Source organism: Heterodontus francisci, chromosome 3, assembly GCF_036365525.1.
Source record: "Heterodontus francisci isolate sHetFra1 chromosome 3, sHetFra1.hap1, whole genome shotgun sequence".
In the NCBI taxonomy this organism is placed as follows: domain Eukaryota; kingdom Metazoa; phylum Chordata; class Chondrichthyes; order Heterodontiformes; family Heterodontidae; genus Heterodontus; species Heterodontus francisci.
Genome location: NC_090373.1, coordinates 81278856 through 81303507, shown reverse-complemented (window position 1 = coordinate 81303507; position 24652 = coordinate 81278856). Strand labels below are relative to the sequence as shown.

Genomic DNA, 24652 nt, shown 5'->3' with positions numbered 1-24652 from the left:
CAGATGGACAATTGCAGATTACACCGTCTTCTCCCATTACCTGAGCAGTGTACCTCACTGACAAATGCTATGATTAGATTCGCCCAACTGAGTTTTCATTGCATACAACGCTATCAGTGCGCTGCCCTGCTGTGCGTGCGATGCAGTCTGCGCCCCGCCCCCGCAGTGCTGCAGCAGCCCCACCCACTCTGGGCCGGTCGGAGCAGGCGCAGTGCTGTAAAACTCGGCCCCGCCCCTTCAGGCCGGTGTGCGCAGCGGCAGTGTGGCTTCGATGCGTTGCGCTGATTCAGAGCAAGCGGCCTGAAAACGGCTTCAGACCAACGGGAAACGGTGAGTACTGAGTCCGCTGGTTTTGAAGCCGTGTTTCCCAGTCTGCGAAACGACCTACAACAGGTCAGGTGCTCCTCACCCACCGGTGAAGGCGGTGATAATTGGCGTTATGTAATTAGGTCCCCGCGCGCCGGGGGAACAGGGGCTCTAATTTCAATTTAAATTATAATTCTGTTATCAGGTAAACGACAGCTTTTCCCCACCCTCTCGGCACCGGTGGTCTTGGCAACGCGCAAAGACACCCCCGGCGATAAACTCCGGGTTCATGTCAGAGAAAAGGTGTTGTGGCTCCATATCAACAGCAAACCCCCCCCCCCCTCCTCCTATTCCCCCCCCCCCCTCCTCCTATTCCCCCCCCCCCTCCTCCTATTCCCCCCCCCCCTCCTCCTATTCCCCCCCCCCCCTCCTCCTATTCCCCCCCCCCCCATCCTCCTATTCCCCCCCCCCCATCCTCCTATTCCCCCCCCCCATCCTCCTATTCCCCCCCCCCATCCTCCTATTCCCCCCCCCCATCCTCCTATTCCCCCCCCCCATCCTCCTATTCCCCCCCCCCCATCCTCCTATTCCCCCCCCCCATCCTCCTATTCCCCCCCCCCATCCTCCTATTCCCCCCCCCCATCCTCCTATTCCCCCCCCCCATCCTCCTATTCCCCCCCCCCATCCTCCTATTCCCCCCCCCCATCCTCCTATTCCCCCCCCCATCCTCCTATTCCCCCCCCCATCCTCCTATTCCCCCCCCCATCCTCCTATTCCCCCCCCCATCCTCCTATTCCCCCCCCCATCCTCCTATTCCCCCCCCCATCCTCCTATTCCCCCCCCCATCCTCCTATTCCCCCCCCCATCCTCCTATTCCCCCCCCCATCCTCCTATTCCCCCCCCCATCCTCCTATTCCCCCCCCCATCCTCCTATTCCCCCCCCCATCCTCCTATTCCCCCCCCCCATCCTCCTATTCCCCCCCCCCATCCTCCTATTCCCCCCCCCCATCCTCCTATTCCCCCCCCCCATCCTCCTATTCCCCCCTCCCATCCTCCTATTCCCCCCTCCCATCCTCCTATTCCCCCCTCCCATCCTCCTATTCCCCCCTCCCATCCTCCTATTCCCCCCTCCCATCCTCCTATTCCCCCCTCCCATCCTCCTATTCCCCCCTCCCATCCTCCTATTCCCCCCCTCCCATCCTCCTATTCCCCCCTCCCATCCTCCTATTCCCCCCTCCCATCCTCCTATTCCCCCCTCCCATCCTCCTATTCCCCCCTCCCATCCTCCTATTCCCCCCTCCCATCCTCCTATTCCCCCCTCCCATCCTCCTATTCCCCCCTCCCATCCTCCTATTCCCCCCTCCCATCCTCCTATTCCCCCCTCCCATCCTCCTATTCCCCCCTCCCATCCTCCTATTCCCCCCTCCCATCCTCCTATTCCCCCCTCCCATCCTCCTATTCCCCCCTCCCATCCTCCTATTCCCCCCTCCCATCCTCCTATTCCCCCCCCCCATCCTCCTATTCCCCCCCCCCCATCCTCCTATTCCCCCCCCCCCCATCCTCCTATTCCCCCCCCCCATCCTCCTATTCCCCCCCCCCATCCTCCTATTCCCCCCCCCCATCCTCCTATTCCCCCCCCCATCCTCCTATTCCCCCCCCCATCCTCCTATTCCCCCCCCCCCATCCTCCTATTCCCCCCCCCCATCCTCCTATTCCCCCCCCCCATCCTCCTATTCCCCCCCCCCCATCCTCCTATTCCCCCCCCCCATCCTCCTATTCCCCCCCCCCATCCTCCTATTCCCCCCCCCCCATCCTCCTATTCCCCCCCCCCATCCTCCTATTCCCCCCCCCCCATCCTCCTATTCCCCCCCCCCATCCTCCTCTTCCCCCCCCCCCATCCTCCTATTCCCCCCCCCCCATCCTCCTATTCCCCCCCCCCCCATCCTCCTCTTCCCCCCCCCCCATCCTCCTCTTCCCCCCCCCCCCCATCCTCCTCTTCCCCCCCCCCCCCATCCTCCTCTTCCCCCCCCCCCCCATCCTCCTCTTCCCCCCCCCCCCCCATCCTCCTCTTCCCCCCCCCCCCCATCCTCCTCTTCCCCCCCCCCCCCCATCCTCCTCTTCCCCCCCCCCCCCCATCCTCCTCTTCCCCCCCCCCCCCATCCTCCTCTTCCCCCCCCCCCCATCCTCCTCTTCCCCCCCCCCCCCCATCCTCCTCTTCCCCCCCCCCCCCATCCTCCTCTTCCCCCCCCCCCCCATCCTCCTCTTCCCCCCCCCCCCCATCCTCCTCTTCCCCCCCCCCCCCATCCTCCTCTTCCCCCCCCCCCCCATCCTCCTCTTCCCCCCCCCCCCCATCCTCCTCTTCCCCCCCCCCCATCCTCCTCTTCCCCCCCCCCCCCATCCTCCTCTTCCCCCCCCCCCCCATCCTCCTCTTCCCCCCCCCCCCCATCCTCCTCTTCCCCCCCCCCCCCATCCTCCTCTTCCCCCCCCCCCCCATCCTCCTCTTCCCCCCCCCCCCCATCCTCCTCTTCCCCCCCCCCCCCATCCTCCTCTTCCCCCCCCCCCCATCCTCCTCTTCCCCCCCCCCTTTCTTCCCCCCCCCTTTCTTCCCCCCCCCCTTTCTTCCCCCCCCCTTTCTTCCCCCCCCCCTTTCTTCCCCCCCCCCTTTCTTCCCCCCCCCCTTTCTTCCCCCCCCCCTTTCTTCCCCCCCCCTTTCTTCCCCCCCCCTTTCTTCCCCCCCCCTTTCTTCCCCCCCCCCTTTCTTCCCCCCCCCCTTTCTTCCCCCCCCCCTTTCTTCCCCCCCCCCTTTCTTCCCCCCCCCCTTTCTTCCCCCCCCCTTTCTTCCCCCCCCCCTTTCTTCCCCCCCCCCTTTCTTCCCCCCCCCCTTTCTTCCCCCCCCCCCCTTTCTTCCCCCCCCCCCTTTCTTCCCCCCCCCCCCTTTCTTCCCCCCCCCCCCTTTCTTCCCCCCCCCCCCTTTCTTCCCCCCCCCCCCTTTCTTCCCCCCCCCCCCTTTCTTCCCCCCCCCCTTTCTTCCCCCCCCCCCTTTCTTCCCCCCCCCCCTTTCTTCCCCCCCCCTTTCTTCCCCCCCCCCTTTCTTCCCCCCCCCCCTTTCTTCCCCCCCCCCCTTTCTTCCCCCCCCCCCTTTCTTCCCCCCCCCTTTCTTCCCCCCCCCTTTCTTCCCCCCCCCCTTTCTTCCCCCCCCCCCTTTCTTCCCCCCCCCTCTTTTCTCCTCCCCCCCCCTCTTTTCTCCTCCCCCCCCCTCTTTTCTCCTCCCCCCCCCTCTTTTCTCCTCCCCCCCCCTCTTTTCTCCTCCCCCCCCCTCTTTTCTCCTCCCCCCCCCTCTTTTCTCCTCCCCCCCCCTCTTTTCTCCTCCCCCCCCCTCTTTTCTCCTCCCCCCCCCCTCTTTTCTCCTCCCCCCCCCCTCTTTTCTCCTCCCCCCCCCCTCTTTTCTCCTCCCCCCCCCCTCTTTTCTCCTCCCCCCCTTCTGATGTTTAGTAATAACAAAATAAACATTAAGTAAGAATGTCTGTGACTGATTTGTGCCATCGTTTGAAAATCTGATCAGCAAGCAGTGAACCATGAAGGCAATATTAAGTCTCATAGCTTGACTTTTTCATCATCAACCCTCCTTTTTCCTCAAATCCTATCCTTTCTCAAAACTGTTAGTGTTGAAATGCTGTATCGGTTATTTCCCACTCCCATGGGAGCTGAGCTTTATCTACAATAATTTCCTTAAACAAAGTGCTTTATTCAGTACAATCATGACTTCTTCCCCACTGTCTCTCTCTTTTCATTCTCTGTCTGGAAGCAACGGTCCTGATGGAAGAATAATCGCTTACTTCTCAAGTGCACATTTAGAAAAGATCAGACTTACAGGTATTCTGTACTTAGCAATATATTTATGCAATAGAGGCCTGATGTGCTGTAGGCAGTAGTTTTGCATATTTGTGAGCAAAGAAATTATATTTACTTTTTCCTTCGTTCTGCGATAGTGGTAAGTGATGGAAAAATTAACCTCATACACTCTGCTGAAGTCAGCGTAGACTAAAAAAATAAAGCAAAGGTATTTTAACATCCTATCAGTTTGTTGCTAAATATTGTACTGCTCTTTATATCTTTATTAAATTAAATGATGTAGGTAACTGGTCTTTTGGCAGCAAGACAACAAAATAAAGCCTTGATAAATTTCTATTTGGGTGATTCTGAATCTGTGAAATTGTTTCAAGATTAAAGAAAATATTGTCTCGGTGACATTAAATTACTCAAAGAATTTGTAATCCTACCCAAACCATGCTAATGTTCCATAAAATTGATTTCAAACCATTGTACTGTAACCTCAAAAAAAGTATTACACTTTGGACACCAATTTCGTTTTTGCTTTCCTTTAATATTGCAGTTTGGTTCATCTGAGAATAAAAGGTAATCTGAAACTTTGTGAAGGGTATTTCATGAAACTGGTATTAAATCTTCATGAAAATAATCTTTCTGCTGTAATTTGTTTCATAGGGAGATTTAATTTCAGTTACCTTATATTGCTATATTCAAGTCCACAGATTACACAGTGAAAGTACTCAGTTCTGTATATGTTGTAGCTTAAAAATGATCTTGGAATAATACATTTACTTTGTCACGACATAACTTAAGTTTGTACCATTTAGCAGAGAAACACAATTAATTTTCATATTAGTTCTCTTTGCATGTAGAGTATGAAGACAGTTTTGCTGTACGGAAAGCTGCCTTATTTTAGCATGTTAAACGCTGAAAAACTATTCATTTTAGTGCAGTCGGGCTGTGTTCCAACATTGCAGTATATTATCTGCAGTGGGGCAAGTTATAGGATGTTAATTTACACTGTATAAATCTTCAAACTTGTTTTTCAGTGAGGTCTATTAAATCTTGGAACATATTTACTGGAGACACAAGTGGGTTTTTACTGCATTCATTGTTCAAGAAGATATCTTTGTGCCTATTTGTATTTATTCCGAAAGGCTAGCAGAGAAAAATTCCAGTTTTCATATTTGATTAAAATGGGTTTTCTAAATGTGGAGAAATAAACCATAAATGATACTGTGTGAAGTTTATGAACATAAATTGTGTATTTTAACCACATCATTCAACCTAATTTCAACAGTTTGATTTCATGTACATCAAAGCAAACAAATAGGCCTTTGAGATGCCCTGATAAATTTGTTTAAGCAAGTATTTTTGTATTACGAAAAAATACCAGGAGTAATATTAGACAATATTTATGGAGGCAAAATTGTATTCGTAGTGGTACGTTTCTGCATAGTCAGGATTTGCAGAGTTGTTTTTGATTCATGCAAGTGCTTCCATCATTAATGACACTGGCTGCTGATGCTTAATTTGTGTAAAATTGCAGTGCTGTTGCTGATGTAGCTATAAAAGTTCTAGTTCAGCATGCATGCTAGATGTGGTTGAAAAGTTTTTGCAGCATTTGGATAAGACAAGCTTACTTTAAGCAGTAGTTGAGCTGACATTCAAAGGCACCTGCAAATTTATACCTGGTTATGAAATTGTTGAAGTACTGATTACCGCATGGTACATGAAATCTAAAATGGAATGCTGAATTGAAGTGAAAAACAAAGGGGAAAACACATCCATTCAACAGAGGACAAATTAACAAAACAGAACTATTCAAAGGAACAAAAGCATCCTATATCCTAATTTACTCCTTAAAAGTGAATCCTTTTAATTATACCAAAGATTTGCATTGTGTTCTTTTGCTGTTATGCACAGTTTCAAAAACATATATTCTAGATTAAAGTAAGCACTAATATCTGTTCTGTTTGACTGCCCCAAAACTTGCAGTTGTTCATATTCTAGAGCCTGCATGTTAAAAATAGAATTGAGTTTTAAAAACCTTGTATTTTAAAATCTCCAGTTGAAAAGTTAACTCACTTCAACTATAAAGTACACTGTAGGTGCCTAAAATATAAAAGACTCAATATTACTATTGGAATTAGTTTTACAGTGTTTGTGATATGTCATGTGCATCAGGTTTAGGATTGCATTAACCAGAAACTTCCTAATGGGATACACTCCCAGTATAGATTGGTCAGCTGTCTGCAGGAAATGGAAACGTTGATTTCTATGATTTCTACAGAAATCTTGTGGGAGCTTATTGTACAAACATACGAATTAGGAGCAGGAGTAGGCCAATCAGTTCCTCGAGCCTGCTCTGCCATTCAACAAGATCATGGTTGATCTGATTGTAACCTCAACTGCGCATTCCCGCCTACCCCCGATAACCGTTCGCCCCCTTGCTTATCAAGAATCTATCTTCCTCTGCCTTAAAAATATTCAAAGACTGCTTCGACCACCTTTTTGAGGGAGAGTTCCAAAGACTGTCAACCCTCAGAAAAAATTTCTCCTCATCTCTGTTTAAAAATAAGGAGTCACCCATTTAAGACAGTGATCCCTAGTTCTAGATTTTCCCACAAGAGGAAACATCCTTTCCACATCCACCCTGTCAAGATCCCTCATAATCTTGTATGTTTCAATCAAGTTGCCTCTTACTATTCTATACTCCAGCGGATACACGCCTAGCCTGCCCAACCTTTCCTCATAAGACAACCTGCCCATTCCAGGTATTAGTTTAGTAAACCTTCTTTAAACTGCCTCCAACGCATTTGAATCCTTCCTTAAACAAGGAGACCAGTACTGTACACAGCACTCAAGATGTGGTCTCACCAATGCCCGGTATAACTGAAGCATAACCTTCTACTTTTGTATTCAATTCCCCTCACAAATATTCTATTAGATTTCCTAATTACTTGCTGTACCTGCATACTAACCTTTTGCGATTCATGCACTGGGACACCCAGATCCCTCTGCATCTCAGCTCTACAATCTCTCTCCATTTAGATAATATGCTTTTTTTATTCTTCCTGCCAAAATGGACAATTTCACATCTTCCCACATTATATTCCATTTGCCAGAACTTTGCCCATTCACTTCATGTATCTATATCCCTTTGCAGCCTCCTTATGTCCTCTTCACAACTTACTTTCCTACGTATCTTTGTCATCAGCAAATTTAGCAACCATACCTTTGGTCCCTTCATCCAAGTCATTTATATAAATTGTAAAAAGTTGAGGCCCCAGCACAGATCTCTATGGCACACCACTCATTACATCTTGCCAACCAGAAAGTGACCCGTTTACGCCTACTGTTTCCAATTAGCTAGCCAATCTTCTATCCATACCAATATGTTACTCCCTACACCATGAGCTTTTATTTTCCACAATAACCTTTGATGTGGCACCTTATCAGATGTCTTCTGGAAATCTAAGTACAGTAGATCCACCAGTTCCCCTTTATCCACAGCCAATGCTACTTCAAAGAACTCCAATAAATTTCCCTTTCACAAAACCATGTTGACTCTGCCTGATTACCTTGAATTTTTCTAAGTGACCTGCTCTCATATCTTTAATAATAGCTTCCAACATTTTCTCTATGACAGATGTTAAGCTAACTGGCCTGTAGTTTCCTGCTTTCTGTCTCCCTCCTTTTTTGAATAAAGGAGTTACATTCACTATTTTCCAATCTAATGGAACCTTGCCTCAATGAAGGAAATTTTGGAAAATTAAAACCAATGCATCAACTGTCTCACTAGCCACTTTTTAGGAGCCTAGGATGAAGTCCATCAGGACCCGGGGACTTGTCAGTCCGCAGTTTCAACAGTTTGTTCAGTATTGCTTCCCTGATGCTTGTAATTTTCTTGAGTTCCTCCCTGCCTTCCATTTCCTGATTTACAGCTATTTCTGGGGTGTTACTTTTATCCTCTATAGTGAAGACCAATGCAAAAATACCTGTTCATCTGCCGTGTTAATGGAAAATAAGTAAATGGTAGAGGAATTGAACAGATTTTTTGCATTTGTCTTCACTGTGATATCATCCCAGAATAATTGTGAATTGAGTTGGGAGGGAGGAACTTAAAGCAATTACCATTACCAGGGAAAGGGTACTGAGAAAATTATTAGAATTGAAAGCTGACAAGTCCCCAGGCCCTGATGGACTTCATGCTAGGGTCTTAAAAGAAGTAGGTGCTGAAATAGTGGCTGCATTGGTTTTAATTTTCCAAAATTCTAGATTGGAAAATAAAGAATGTAACTGCTATTCAAGAAAGGAGGAAGACAGAAAGTAGGAAACCACAGGCCAGTTAGCTTAACATCTGTCATAGGGAAATGCTGGAATCTTTTATTCAGGAGGTTACAGCAGGTCATTGAAAAAATCTTATCAGACAGAGTCAGCATGATTTTGTGAAAGAGAAATTGTGTTTTGCTAATTTATTAGAGTTCTTTGAGGAAGGAACAAGCAATGTGGATAAAGGGGAACCTGGGGATGTGATGTACTTGGATTTCCAGAAGGCATTTGACAAGATGCCATATCCAAGATTACTAAACAAAAGAGCCCATGATATAGGGGGGTAACATAGCATGGATAGATGCTTGGTTAGCTAACAGGAAACAGAGTATGCATAAATGGGTCATTTTGAGATTGGCAAGCTGTAACTAGTGGAGTGTCACAGGCATCAGTGCTGGGGCCTCAACTATTTACAATTTATATCAATGACTTGGATGAAAGGACAATGCATGGTTGCTAAATTTGCTGATGAGACAAAGATAGTTAGAGTAAGTTGTGAAGAGGATATAAGGACTCTGCAAAGGGATATAGATGGGTTAAGTGAGTTGGCAAAGATTTGGCAATGGAGTATGATGTGAGAGCTTGTCCACTTTGGCAGGAAAAATAGAAAAGCAATATATTTAAATGGAGAGATTCCAGAACTCTTAGATGCTGAAGGCTCTGGATGTCCGAGTACACGAAACACAGTTAGAATGCACGTACAGCAAGTAATTAAGGCAAATGCAATGTTGTCGTTTATTGCAAGGGGAATGAAATATAAGAGTAGAGATGTTTTGCTACAATTGTACAGGGCATTGGTAAGACCACATCTAAAGTATTGTGCACAGTTTTGGTCTCTTTGCATTGGAAGCAGTTCAGATAAGGTTCACTCGACTGATTCCTGGGATAAGAGGGTTATGTTGGACAGGTTGGGTCTGTATTCATTGGAATTTAGAAGGATGAGAGATGATCTTATTGAAACATACAAGATCCTGAGGTGACTTGACAGGGTGGATGTTGAAAGGATGTTTTCCCTTTGTGGAAGAGACTAAAACTAGGGACCACAGTTTAAAAATAAGTGGTCTCCCATTTAAGACTATTGAGCAATTTTTTCTGAGGCTCGTGAGTCTGTGGAACTCTGTTCCCTGGAGAACAGTGGAGGCAGGGTCGTTTGAAAGTTTTTACGGCAGAGGTAGACAGATTCTAGACAAGCAAGGAAGTCAGAGTATTGGGGGTAGACAGGCAAGTGGAGTTGAGTCCACAAACAGATCAGCCATAATCTTATAGAATGGCAGAGCAGGCACAAGGGGCCTAGTTCATATGTTCATATTTTTGCTTGTATGTAAATCGGAACAATATCACCAAAAGCCTGTCCAGCGAAAGCTGAGATCTCCAGCAAAAGCCAAAGAAGGTGCCCTGCTATGAATTTTACAGTTCAACTTGTGCAGCAGAGAACTGTAAGTGATCACCCTCTCCAGACTGACATCTCAACCAGCAGAAAGATCCACAAACAACCCAGGCCTGCAACTTTAAAAGAGTAATTGACCTCCAAGAAGATTCTACAGGCTTACTGTGAATCCCGAACATCTTCTACACTTCAGATCACTTATCTCTTTTCCTCTCTATCTATCTCGTGTGTGTGTGTATGCAGTTGCGACAATTTCAGGAATGAATATTGCTTAATGGTTAATCTTCTGTTTTAAACCTATAAGTAAACCTGTCGCTGTCTGGTTGTTTATTTGACAAATAACACAAAGGGGTTAAAACCCTAGTAACAAAAACACTTGCGGTCAATTGGGAGTTGATCAGTGGGAACCACCCATGACCCTTTCTACCTGACCGTAACGGGTTGGTTCCTGGAAAATAAATGAATACTGTTGCACAAATTCATGGAAAAATACCGTGCTTTGCCTTCTCCAATAGTAAACAGGTGGCTGCTTTTAATAATTATAACTTTCGACAGAGGTGAAATTCTGTCACCATTTGTTGTATCTTTTGGAAGGGTAGCAGTGAGCTTGCAAGCAGATCCTTGTGTGAACGGTCTGAGATAAATATTTCCTTCATATTTTGGATAAGGAAACACCAAAAATAAAACTCTTTGCTTTTCCAAGTAACTGCAAGGGAAAGGGGCATAGAAACATCAGATGATTCTTCAAGGACCTTGATCTGTCATTTAAAAATCAAAAAAGTAACCTCAAAATTCCTAAAATCCATGGCTTATATTATTTTCAGGTTAATTCAAAAAAAAACTTAGCACTTGTTTTCCTTCTCAACTACAAAGGCAGACAGGCTCATAAATAATGAGACAGTACTACTGATGTGGGATGTATGCATGCTGCACATGAATGTTCTTTCAATTGATATGTAATGGCCTGGATTTTATCATCGGCATGACGGGATGGCACTTGCTGTTCATTACATTTACAGCTGGCCGCAGACATTTCCTGAGCTTTTGAACGGCAGCTTAAGATCGCGGGAGATCTTTATCCAGTGCAGCATCCTCTACAGGAAATCTGTTGGCATATGTGAGCAGGGCAAGCAGCAGCCTATGCCCTCTATCAATCAGATTGAAGAATCCTCACTGAGACATGCTGAGTCTAAACCAGGAAATAATTTGCATCCTTCCATCTACAAAAGATGATGGACACGCAGCAGACCATCCATTTGGGTGGGGTGTCTTCTCTTGGTCCACTTTTGCTGATGGCTGTGACGGCCAATCCTTTGGAGACAGGTTCTGTCAGAAGTGCTGCACGTGAAGCTGCCAAGTGACACTGTGAGTTGTTGCTTTTGACATTAGCGCCTGTTGCCAAGCTGCTGTAGCAACTGGTTGTCGCGGCAGTGCACAACAGTTCACATGATGTGTCGCCATTTCCCTCTTTTTGCCAGCTAGTGACTCCCAGGTGCGATAGTTGACATTTAGACCCGTCATATCAAGCTTGTAAGCATCCTTGAAGCCAGGCTTTGGGCACTCCACTGGTCGTCTGCCCCCAGCTTACCTCACCATTGAGAAGGTCCTTGGGTATGTGATTATCTTCTACACTGTGGACGTGTCCAATTCACTGAAGCTGCCTCTGTTTGATTAGCGACAATGCACTTGGGAGCTGTGCCCTTGAGAGGACTGCTGCATTTGTGATTTTGTCCTCCCAGGATATACCCATAATGCGCTGCAGACAGCGAAGATGGAAATTATTGAGTTGAGTATAAATGAGAATATTTAAATCAATGTAAAATCATGTATGGAAAACAAAAAAAAATTGGATTGAGAAATGAGACAAACCATTTCAGAAACTATATTTTAATTTTTAAGATTTTTAAATCTCAAACAATATTTGAAATCTGAAGGAATGAGAGCCCGCACTTTTCCGTGCCAGAGAGTTTTATTGGCAGTAATTTAAGGTTTATTACACAAGGATGATGGCTGTGGTTGGAGGTCAATCATCTCCGCTCCAGGACATCACTGCAGGAGTTCTTCAGGGTAGTGTCCTAGGCCCCCACACGAATAGGTTGGACACCCCTGCATCAAGCCTTTAACCTTGTGTTGCAAAATAACCTAGCAGCTCATAACTGCAATGTGCATTATTTATTATCCAACTTGAGGGAAGTTAACCTGAGTGGCCAATGTTATTTGAAAGTTGTCTGTATCATATAATTCCATTGTGAAAAGTGCAACTTTGCTAACAGGTAATAGATTTGGCTTGGACATAAATTGATTAGTTGGGAGTACAATCTTACGATAGCAACTAAACATTTCGTAATTGAATAATACGTGCAGTAATAACTGCTCAGCCTTTTGCAGAAAAGCTTTTTGTTAATAATTATCTTGTCAGAGCTGAATCCGATACAGCTACTTGAAGGAAAATCAAATGAGTTAAAGGCATTCAAAAGAGAGATTCTGCAGACACAGTGTAGACATGTCCCCACAAAGATAAAGGGTGGTACTGCTAAATCTCGAGCCCCCTGGTTATCTAGAAGCATACAGGGTAAGATAAAGCAGAAAAAGAAAACTTATGACGGTCGCAAAAAACTTAGAAAGCCTAGAGGAGTATAGAAAGTGCAGGGGTGAAGTAAAAAAGGAAATAAGGAACGCAAAGAGAGAACAAAGAAATCAAAGAAAACCCAACGATGTTTTATCAGTACATTAAGAGCTAGAGGTCAACTAAGGAAAGCATAGGGCCTATCAGATATACAAGGGAACTTATGTATGGATGCAGAAGATGTGGGCAGGGTTCTTAATGAGTTTTTGTCTCTGTCTTCACAAATGAGTGGGATGATGCAGGCGTAGTAAAAGAGGAGGTGTGAAATATTAGATACGATAAGCATAATGAGAGAGGAAGTATTAGAGGGTCTGACATCCTTGAAAGTGGATAAATTACCAGGGCCGGATAGATTGTATCCCAGGTTGTTAAAGGAAGCCAGGGAGGAAATAGCGGATGTTCTGAGGATCATCTTCAAATCTTCATTAGATGGAGGAGAGGTACCAGAGAATTGGTGGTCTGCGAATGTTATACCATTGTTTAGAAAGGATGCGAGGGATAGGCCAAATAATTATAGGCTGGTCAGTCTGACCTTGGTGGTGGGCAAATTATTAAAATCAGTTCTGAGAGATAGGATAAACTGCCACTTAGAAAGGCGTGGATTAATCAGGGATAGTCAGCATAGATTTGTTAAGGGACGGTTATGTCTTGCTAACCTGTTACCCCTAGTGGAGGGGTCAATTACCGGGGACACAGATTTAAGGTGATGGGTAGACGGATTAGAGGGGACATGAGGAAAAACTTGTTCACCCAGAGGGTGCTGGTGTCTGGAATCCACTGCCAGGACGGTGGTGGAGGCAAAAACCTTCAACTCATTTAAAATGTACCTGGATATGCACCTGAAATGCTGTGACCTGCAAGGCTGCGGACCAGGTGCTGGAAGGTGGGATTAGATTGCGCGGCTAGTTTTTTCAGCTGACGCAGATACAATGGGCTGAATGGCCTCCTTCTGTGCCATAATGTTTCCATGGTTCTAATTGAATTTTTTGAGGAAGTAACAAGGAGGATTGATGAGGGTAGTGCAGTGGATGTGGTCTGCATGGATTTTAGTAAGGCATTCGACAAGATCCCACATGGCAGATTGGTCAGAAAAATAAAAGCCCATGCGACACGGGAATATAGCAAGTTGGATCCAAAATTGGCTCAGTGGAAGGAAACAAAGGGTAGTGGTCGACGGATGTTTTTGCGAATGGAAAGTGGTTTCCAGTGGCGTTCCACAGGACTCAGTGTTGGGTCCCATGCTGTTTGTGGTATATATTAATGATTTGGACTTAAATATGGGAGGCATGATTGGAAAATTTGCAGATGATGCGAAAATTGGCCGTGAAGAGGATAGACTCCAGAATGATATCAGTGCTTTGGTTGAATGGGTGGCAAATGAAATTCAATCTGGAGAAGTGTGAGCATTTGGGTAGGGCAAACAAAGCAAAGGAATACACAGTAAATGGGAGGATATTGAGAGGGGTAGAAGAAGTGAGAGTTCTTGGAGTGCATGTCCATGCCCTGAAGGTGGCAGAACAGGTAGATAAAGTGGTGAAGAAGGCATATGGAATGCTTTCCTTTATTGGCCGAGGTATAGAATGCAAAAGCAGGGATGTAGTGTTGGAACTGTATAAAACACTGGTTAGGTCACAGCCGGAGTATTGCGTACAGTTCTGTTCACCACATTACAGGAAGGACATAATTGCTCTGCAGAGAGTACAGAGGAGGTTTACGAGAATGTTGCCAGGACTTGAAAAGTTGCAGCTAAGAGAAAAGATTGGATAGGCTAGGGTTGTTTTCCTTAGAACAGAGGAGGCTGAGGGGTGACTTAATTGAGATGTACAAAATTATGAGGGGTTTAGATAGAGTAGACAGCAAGGATCTGTTTCTTTTAGCAGAGAAGTTGCTTACCAGGGGGCACAGATTTAAGGTGATTGAAGGATTAGAGGGGACATGAGAAAAAGCATTTACACCCAGAGGGTGGTGTGTTTCTGGAATTCACTGCCCAGATCGGGGGTGGAGGCAGAAACCCTCAACTCATTTAAAAGTTACCTGGACGTGCACCTGAAGTGCCGTAACCTGCAAGGCTACGGACCAAGTGCTGGAAGGTGGGAGTAGATTGGGCAGCTAGTTTTTTTTTTTGCAGACGTAATGGGTCAAATGGCCTCCTTCTGTGCTGTAACTTTTCTATGGTTCAATGGACAGTGATAGACTGAGATAGAGACATAAGTGAATCTAAGAGAATCGCATTATTGGAGGAGTTGAAGGGCGCTCTTTATTTGTAATTGTGTTTATCCAATTTTGTCACTAGCTTTGGTGAACAAATGACATTTTGTCATGAGATTTTCTGTTATTTTAGAATCCAGGACCTGGTTTCACAGCCTGTCAAGATGATTAAACTAGTCTTGGCTACTTACCATTAATCTCTCTGTCCCTTCCTGCCCCATTCTGCTTTTCTGTTTTACATGACTCTTCTGAAGTACTATCTGCTTCACCCTATAAAATTCTCCTGATTTGGAGATCACTGCCCTTTTGTTGGCTGCCCTGTTTTCAGATACATCTTACAAGCAGGTGGAGAAGTTGCACAAACAGAGACCATCACAAGTTAAATTGTCTTGTGTCAACAGCAGTGTGAGAAATGGTCCATCTCCCTATTGCTGATTTTTCTACTGCCTCACCTCAATGACCGCAATAACAATCCTCCCTTTGAGTTTCATGGTTTATTGGATGAATTTGCACTCCTGACACACAGTGTGAATCCACAGACGTCATCTAATAAGGTCCATTTACTACCCCTGTTCTGTCAACAAAAGTAATTTGCATTGACGTATATTATTTTGCTTGCTAGCTAGCTAATGCAGTTGTGCTGCTCTCCATTGATGTTTGTATGCTTAGCTACTTTATTTATTGGGAGAAATGTGTTTTGATGGCGTTAGTTTGGCGATACACTTTATATAAGGCTTAATTGCCCCCATGTTTGTGGCTGAGTCAATAATTTTGTCAAGTGTCTGATGCAACATGTCGGTGCCTATCCCTGTAGGTCAGATAAGAATTTTAATATTGTTGAACTGGTATAATTTTTGGGAGATCAACCTGATTAACAGTATTTTATGCTTACATTGCATCTGTAAGAGACACAAGTGCCTGAAGTAGATTTAAATTATCCTAATTGTCTTTTCCGATTTTTTTTTTTAAAGCATTTTCCTACATTTACAATCGCGGAATCACATCTAATGTTAGATATTGTGTTCTGAGTTTTGCAAGTACGGACTGGTTGAGTACAGTTAGTACTGTACCTCTTAGGAACAGCCAAAATGACGTGCTGTTTGATACGATCTGCCAGTTGTTGGGCGTATGGCCTAAGTACCTGGCATCGTACTGGAATTCATCGAACAGCATTTACTGAACAATCCCAAGTGCACTAAGAATTACACTAACAACCAATTTAGGGTTAACAGTCGGGCTCACAATGTGGCTCACTTATGCTTGCCAGAAGCTACATGTACTCATACGCAGGGACCTGTCCTCTGCAGGCAAAAGGAACATGTCGAGGCTTTGTGTCTTTTTTGAATTAAACAAAAGTGTGGGGCCAGTCGTTCCCTGGTGCATTCTCCATGGCAACACCTCAACCAATCAGAGTCGACTTGCCAACCAATCAGCACCCTTTTTCATGCAGTATAAATTGTTGCTCCTTTTGAAATTTAGCATTCTTGCTTGCATCTGTGCTGATGAGTGCAAGAAGAAAAGCTTTGACAGCATTACTCAATACAAAGGATTTTGTGTTTTTTGAACTCTGGGAGTTGTAGGAAGAGTCCTGGTGTTTTGTAGCACTGTGGTGGAACTCCCTGGGCGGCATTTTATGGGCCCCCTAACGACAGGAAAGGAGGCAGGGGGCCCATAAAGTTGTGTGGGAAGGCGGCGGGTGGCTGCCTGTTGCCTTCCTGATATCTTGGAATTTAGTTCGGGGAGAGTAAGGCTGAGGACAGCCTTCCTGCCAGAGGCCTGTTGAGGCACTTAAGTGACCAGTTAATGGCCGCTTAAGGGCCTTTTCCTGTCACTGTGGAGGGCGGTCCCTCCACCACATGGGGAGATCGCCCAGTTAAACAAAGTGATCTCCCTGAGGGGTTGGAGGGGTCCGGGCCTCCTCTGTGGGCAATCTACTGCCCATGGAGGGCCCCTAGCGGCAAAGGCCTTCATTCTCCTATCACTCCCCCCACCCCCCGCCCACACAGCACAATTCCGAAACCCCCCCCCCCTCGCCAGGGCCTGTGGACTGGCCCCGGCAACCCTGCCACAGTTACCTGGGGTCCATAAAATCCAGCCCTTGGAGTTTGGTATTACTTTAGGGACTGTAACTGGGGAACTTAGTTGTTAGTAGATCTGTGGGACTTGACGCATGGTGATGGTTTAAGTGCTGATGTGCAGCAGCGCTGGGTGGAGAATCCCGGGATCTCTTAACGGCCGTGAGAGTGTGTCTGCTGTGACAGCACTGTTGCTTTGTTTTTCATATCTTCACACTCTAGAGTGAAGTTTATCTTGCAAAATGATTGCATGCAGAACAGGCAAGCACTAATTTTAAAATCGCTGGGGTTTTTTCCTCTTCGACAGCTTCCCAGCCTCCCCCATCCCACCTGCAACCTGGCAACACTTCATTTTGATCTCCACATAAGTTAAGCTAATGTAATAAATGCAACCTGAATTTGTATTTAGTTGTGAAACCTCAAGCAATTGGCCACAGCACTTCACTTTCTTGTTCTCAATCATATTTGGTAGAGCAACCAATCACTCACTCTGTTTTGATTGATTTTGTTTTTACCACCTTAATTTATTATCTGTTTCTTCTACAGCTGCGGCATGGCAGTGAATGTATATTCCACCTCTGTGACAAGTGAAAATCTGAGCCGCCATGACATGCTGTCGTGGGTCAACGACTCCCTCCAGCTCAACTACACCAAGATTGAGCAACTGTGCTCAGGTAATGAGATGGTTACGTGTAATGTTTTTGGATAAGTAGCATGCCTTGCACTGATTTTCAGTTATAATGGTCATTTGTCAGATTTAAAAGTAAAATTAATCTGAAAAGCTTTGGGCATTATATTTGTCTTTATTGCAAATGCTTGAGTAAGAACTAAATCACAATACATTTTGTTTAGTGTACTGCTTTTTTCAATAATGCATTCTGATTTAATTATAAATGAGGAAGCATTAGAAAACAAATTTTAAGGTGAATATGTGTCATAGTGGGTTGCACGGTATTTTCTCCTTCAAAGCTGAGCTTAAGTCATGATTTGATATCTGTATCTGTTAGATGTAAAGATGCTATAGTTAATTGAGTTTGGCCAGAAGCGCAAGTCACAGCAAAAGATCTTTTACAATTTGATAATAAATGGCACACAAGTGGGATAGAGTAATCCTTCTGAGTTTGAGCCGGAAGCATATTATTGAGGAAGAGCAAAGAACTTTTCCGAGGGCCTCTATATCTCCCACCACAATATGAGGGGGACAAAAACTGTACACAGTATTCTAGATGGGGGCCTGGCGAAGGTCTTGTACAAGGACATTGGTGCTCTGTGTTTTCTATTGAATTGTCCTTGCTATGTATCCTAATATACTTTGCTTTCATTATTGCCTCTTGGTCATGGACCTTGAGAGACCTGTGCCTTTTAACACCTAGGTCTTTTTTCCTCTCAACTTTCTAATTCAGAGCCTAGTATGACATCTACAGGCTTGGCATTAGCCCTGCACACATGCATTACATTATCATGATGAAGTGATCCCAAGCCAGATTCCTTTCTCCTTTTTATGGTCTTATTTACTTGCACTGTCATCTTTTACGATCTTTGAAACTGCATACCTGGGTCTTGCTCCTCCACTGTGATTAAAGTGCTTCTACTGGAACCCAATTTCCTTGGGTACTGGGTTCAAATCCAGTTTTAGGCAGCTGGAGTGAAACACCTTTGGCTGTTGACTGTAGGGATTCGATTTGACATGCATTTGGTCAGCTTGAATGCACCACTTTGAATATACAGCACAGAAACAGGCCATTCAGCTCAACCAGTCTGTGCTGGAGAAGTTGTACTGGAGGATGTAGGCATCAATTCTGCTACCTTAGCGCATGCTAAGTGAGCACTCTACCATTTGAGCTAATCCCCTGGATATAGCTCAACTTCTTAGGCATGAGCCATTGCACAAAAGTCCCCTAATTTCAAGTGACTGGCCATCTCCTAGTACTAAAGCTACTCTTCTGAGTTTACAGCTAGAACACAGTACAGTAGAGTTAGACTTATTTAATTGTGTTGAACGTGACCTCCCAGTTCTTGATGCTGCATATGTCCCCCAAAAAGGGTAATGTTCCATCATATTACTTGATCAATCAAAAGAAACTTTTAAAAATAAAAATTGTTGACCAATAAGGTAGCCGCAATGTGTGAGCATATACTCTAGCATCACCTGATAGCCCTTGTCTAGCCAGGGAATAGCATAAGGTGAAGTATTTCACAATAGTTTTTGTCCTTGGATTGGAATATTGCAAATGTCACTCCATTGTTTAAGCAGGTAGGTAAGGAGAAACCAGAAAACTACAGACTTGTCAGTTTCACATCAGTTGTGGGGAAGTTGCTGGAATCTAGCCTCAAGAACAGAGTGACTGAGCACTTGGACAAGTATGAGCTGATCAAAGAGTGTCAGCATGGACTTGTGAAGGGTAGGTCACATTTGACTAATCTAGTTGAATTTTTTTTTGAGGAGGTTGCTAACATGGAGGACAGGGGAATGTTTATCGATTGTGTATGTGGACTTCCAGAAGGTATTTGATCAGATCCTCCCAAGAAGTTATCAGCAAAAATAGAACTGCATGGAATTGGAGGTCACCTTATGACATAGTGGCAAGTGGTTGTGAGAACATAACACAGCTAAGAAGTAGCAGCAGGAGTAGACCATACAGCCCCTTGAGCCTGTTCCGTCCGCCATTCAGTATGATCATGGCTGATCCTTGGCCTCGACTCCATTTTCCCGCACACTCCCCATATCCCTTGATTCCCTGAGTGACCAAAAATCTTGTCTACCTCAGCCTTAAATATATTCAATGACCAGGAATCACTTTTTCACTAGAGTGGTGAAAATTTGTAACTCTCCCCAAAAGTCTGTGGATTCTAGGTCAGTTGAAATTTCAAGACTGAGATCAACAGTTTTGCTCGGTAAGGATATCAAAGAATGTGGATCAAAGACAGTTAAATGGAGCTGAGTACAGATCAGCCATGAACTGATTGAATGGTGGAGTACGCTTGAAGGGCTGAATGTTTCTATGTACCACTACCTTATGTGACATTAACGCTTTGAAACTTTTGCAAAACAGGAGGGTCAATTTAGGTCTGTCTCAGGTGTTTTTGAAATGTCTTAAATTCATTCAATTCTAGCGGCACAGTGGCGCAGTGGTTAGCACCGCAGCCTCACAGCTCCAGGAACCCGGGTTCGATTCCGGGTACTGCCTGTGTGGAGTTTGCAAGTTCTCCCTGTGTCTGCGTGTGTTTTCTCCGGGTGCTCCAGTTTCCTCCCACAAGCCAAAAGACTTGCAGGTTGATAGGTAAATTGGCCATTATAAATTGTCACTAGTATAGGTAGGTGGTAGGGAAATATAGGGACAGGTGGGGATGTTTGGTAGGAATATGGGATTAGTGTAGGATTAGTATAAATGGGTGGTTGATGTTCGGCACAGACTCGGTGGGCCGAAGGGCCTGTTTCAGTGCTGTATCTCTAATCTAATCTAATCTAAAGTGCAGTGAAAAGATTAAAGAAATCTGGAAGCTGTTCTAGATCACAGTGCATTCTCAGATGTAAAGTATATAACTTTAACAAGCACGTAATACTGGATTCTTGAGTGGATAATGAGTAAGAGTTTTAAGAAGACTCAAAAGGTGATGTACGAGAAATTAGTTTTAGCATCTGGGGCGAAGTGGTAAAGGGTATGGAAGAGCAGAACATCACTGGAGGAGTAATTCTAATGAGGGACTCAGCAGGTAAATATTTTTTTATTTAGAGATACAGCACTGAAACAGGCCCTTCGGCCCACCGAGTCAGTGCCGACCATCAACCACCCATTTATACTAATCCTATATTATTCCCATATTCCTACCACATCCCCACCTTCCCTCAATTCCCCTACCACCTACACTAGGGGCAATTTATAATGGCCAATTTACCTATCAACCTGCAAGTCTTTGGCTGTGGGAGGAAACCGGAGCACCCGGCGTAAAACTCACGCAGTCACAGGGAGAACTTGCAAACTCCACACAGGCAGTACCCAGAATTGAACCCGGGTCACTGGAGCTGTGAGGCTGCGGTGCTAACCACTGCGCCACTGTGCTGCCCTAATGTGAGTAGTGAGTTGTACAGAGGTGTTAGGGCTGCAAGGATTGGGGAAATGAAAACACAAGTCAATCAGTTTGTAAAAATGGGGAATAACTTATCAACAGAAAGAACAATGATGTAAAGAAGGAGTTTGGAGGATAAGTGACTCCTATTTTAAAAAGATAGCAAAGGTGACCCTGGAAACTACAGAACATCAGTTGTGGGTAATGTTATGGAAACCCTTATCAAAGATAGGATCACTGAGCATCTGAATGGAAATAAAATCATTAAAGATAGCCAATGTGGGTTCATGAAGGGGAGGTATTGGCAATCTAACTTAATGTTTTTATTTATGGGTTGCAAATCATCATAGAATCATAGAATGGTTATAGCACAGAAGGAGGCCATTCAACCCATCATGTTCATGCCAGCTCTCAAAGATCTACCCAGCTAGTCCCACTCCCCCGCCCTTCCCTCGTAGCCCTGCAAATCTTTTCTCTTCAGATAATTATCCAATTCCCTTTTGAAAGCCACGATTGAATCTGCTTTCACTACACTCTCAGGCAGTGCCTTCCAAATTCTAACCACTCACTGTGTTAAAAAAAAAGTTTTTCCTCATGTTGCCGTTGGTTCTTTTGCCAATCACCTTAAATCGGTGTCCTCTGGTTCTTGACCCATCCGTCAATGGGAACAGTTTCTCCCTATCTAGTCCAGACCCATCATGATTTTGAACATCTCTATTAAATCTCTTTTCGACCTTCTCTAAGCAGAACATTCCCAACTTTGCTAATTTATCCTTATAACTGAAGTGCCTCACCCCCGGAACCATTATCATAGATCTTTTCCGCACCCTCTCCAATGCCTAAATATCCTTCCAAAAGTGCGGTGCCCAGAACTGGACACAATACTGCAGTTGAGGTTGAACAATTGTTTTATAAAGGTTCATCATAACTTCCTTGCTTTTGTACTCTATGCCTTTTATAAAGCCCTTGATCCCATATGCCTTATTAACTGCTTTTTCACCTGCCCTGCCACCTTTAGTGATTTTGCACATATACCCTTGGTCTCTCTGCTCCTGCAAAGACTTGTATCATTTATTTTATATTGCCTTTACTCATTCTTCCTACCAAAATGTATCACTTCATGCTTCTCTGCATTAAATTTAATCTGCCACATCCTCCCATTCCACCAGCCTGTCTATGTCCTCTTGGAGTTTATCACTGTCCTCCTCCAAAGTCCATATATAAAGCACATCAACTATGTTACCTCATCAAAAAATTCAATCAAATTACTTAAAACACAATTTGCCTTTAACATATCTGTGCTGGCTTTCCTTAAGTAATCCACATTTGTCCAAGTGACTGTTAATTTTGCCTCAGATTATCATTGCTAAAACCTTTCCCATCACTGAAGTTAAACTGACTGACCTATAGTTGCTAGGTTTATCGTTGCATCCTTTTTTGAATAAGGGTGTAACATTTGCAATTCTTCAGTCCTCTGGCACTACCCCCTGTATCTAAGACAGTTTCCACCCTTCGTTCCCTCAGTATCATCAGATGCATCTGATCTGGTCCTGGTGACTTATCGACTTTAAGTAGAGCCAGCCTTTCTAATACTTCCTCTCTAGCACTTTTTAGCCCATCCAGTGTCTCAACTACCTCCTCTTTCACTACAATTTTGGCGGCAGCTTCCTTTATAAAGACAGATGTAAAGTACTCATTTAGTACCTCAGCCATGCCCTCTGTCTTGATGCGTAAATTCCCTTTTTGGTCCCTAGTCAGCCCTGCTGCTCCTTTTTCCACCCTTTTTACTATTTATATGCCTATAGAAGACCTTTGGATTCCTTTTTATGTTGGCTACCAGTCTGTTCTCATACTCTCTCTCTCTGCTCCTCTCATTTCTTGATTCACTTTGCCTCTGAATTTTCTATATTCATCCTGCTTCTCACATGTATAATCACATGACATCTGTTACACACACCCTTTTTTTGCTTCATCTGACTCTCTTTTGCCATCCAGGGAGCTCTGGATTTGTTTGTTCTAGCTTTTCCCCCCTCGTGGGAATGTACCTCAACTCTACCGAAACTATCTCCTCTTTAAAGGCAGCGCATTGTTCAATTACAGTTTTGCCTGCCAGTCTTTAATTCCAATTTATCTGAGCCAGATCCGCTCTCGCCCCATTGCAATTGGCCTCCCCCAATTAATTATTTCTGCTCTGGATTGCTTTTCATCCTTTTTCATTGCTAACCTAAACCTTATGATGCTATGAGCACTGCCCCCTAAATGTTCCCTGACTGACACTTGATGCACTTATCCCACCTCATTCCCCAGGAGCTTGATGGAGGTAAGGCAATGAATGGGTTATATGTGAATTTCAGTAAGGCCTTTCATACAGTTCTTCTGGATGGGCTGGCAGTGAAAATAAAGCGGGAAATATTTTGCAATGGAAAGTGTTATGATCCTGTTGGGGACCGTAAACTTTTAAAAAGAGAAAGTCGAATTCCCAGTTGTTGAAAGAATTACACCACAAGATTTCACATCTGAAACAAAAGCTTTACTGTACGGGAGTTAAACAAAGCAAAACATAACTAAATGACAATTTGGAAACGCTTATTTTTTAAACTTAACATAACAGGATATGAAGATGTAGGGCTGAATTTAGTTCCCCCCCCAGACATCAGGGTCTGTGGCGGGGGAGGCCTCAAGATCACTCTGGAGGAGGCCCGCACCCGACCCTGATGCTGTGAGGGCCCGGCCCAGTTTACACCGAGGCAGAGAGGCCTTGTGGTGGTCACCCCCCCCCCCCCCTGCTGATTGGCGATGGGCCCGGCATTTATATATCTGAATAAATTTTAATACTTGCTTTAATTGCAAGCCCGCTGCTGCCTCCAGTCCCGGTGCGATCCTCGTGCTGCTGGTCAGCACTCCTGCGTCTTCCGATCCCCATCCGGGGAATCAAGGCGCCACACTGGCTGGGAGGGGGAGCATGACATTTTTCCTGTGCGGTGGGGTGGGGGTGCAGCGATAAAGGGCTTTCATTGGTGGAGATGGTGGGATGGGGTAAAGTTGATAGTTTGTGCACATTGGAGGGGGGGGGGGGGGGCAAGGCCATATGGAAAACGCAAGTGTTTTGGGATGGAGAAGGAACGTTTTAAATATTGGGGTGTGGTGGGAGAGGTCCAAACATACTGATTTCAATTGTTTTCAAAAATGTGCAGTGATTTCTTTAAAAAGCCTGGAAGGACTACAAGCCCTTTAAAAATGCGTCAGCGCCTGTGCACAGGCAGCTGATGCCATTGCCAGTGACGGACGGGCCGCCCCACCGTGTGAAGATTGCGGCGGCTTACCGACATGCAGCTGGTGCGGGCTGGGCACTGACGATTGCGGCAGCTGAACAAGATTCCAGCCGAATACTTTAAACTCTAAATCTCAATAGAACATCCTCGTTTGACTGTTACTTCCACCCCAAGAATTTTCAGTACACGTTACGGGATCTTGGTTTGTTCACTTCTCCTGAAACCAATCCAAAGTGTACCACAGATCTTAGAAATCCACTTCAGTTTCCTTAGTTTCTCAGCTGTCTTCTGAGGGATGAGATTACCTCCTGAATCTGGACTTTCCAGCTTGAGCACGGGCCTGCCACAAAACAGAAAGACCCCTGGTTCCCGATGGCCTTTCTGCTCCTGAGTCCAGCTGCTTTCAAAGCGAACAGCTTTCCAAAAGCCAACTGCTTGTCTGAAGCCACAAGCTTTCTAAATGTGAACTCACTGGCTGTCTCAGCAAGACCCAAAAAAAAAATCCTGACCCCAAAAGGCAGCTCCCTAGCAACATCTATATCCATAG

General features: G+C 45.3%; 1 protein-coding gene across 3 annotated transcripts in view; it reads left to right on the top strand.

The window, feature by feature from the left end:
• Positions 1 to 236: 236 nt before the first annotated feature.
• mapre3b (microtubule-associated protein, RP/EB family, member 3b) overlaps positions 237 to 24652 on the top strand; it is a 67607-nt gene continuing 43191 nt past the window's right edge. The window contains exons 1-3 of one of the 3 annotated variants that reach the window (XM_068023789.1): positions 237 to 330; positions 17312 to 17439; positions 19020 to 19167. In XM_068023789.1, the coding sequence (XP_067879890.1) occupies positions 17371 to 17439; positions 19020 to 19167 (217 nt within the window). In that variant the 5' untranslated portion in view covers positions 237 to 330; positions 17312 to 17370. Of the gene's footprint in view, positions 331 to 17311; positions 17440 to 19019; positions 19168 to 24652 lie in introns of those variants that run through there. The other 2 variants (XM_068023796.1, XM_068023804.1) reach the window with 2 other exon arrangements.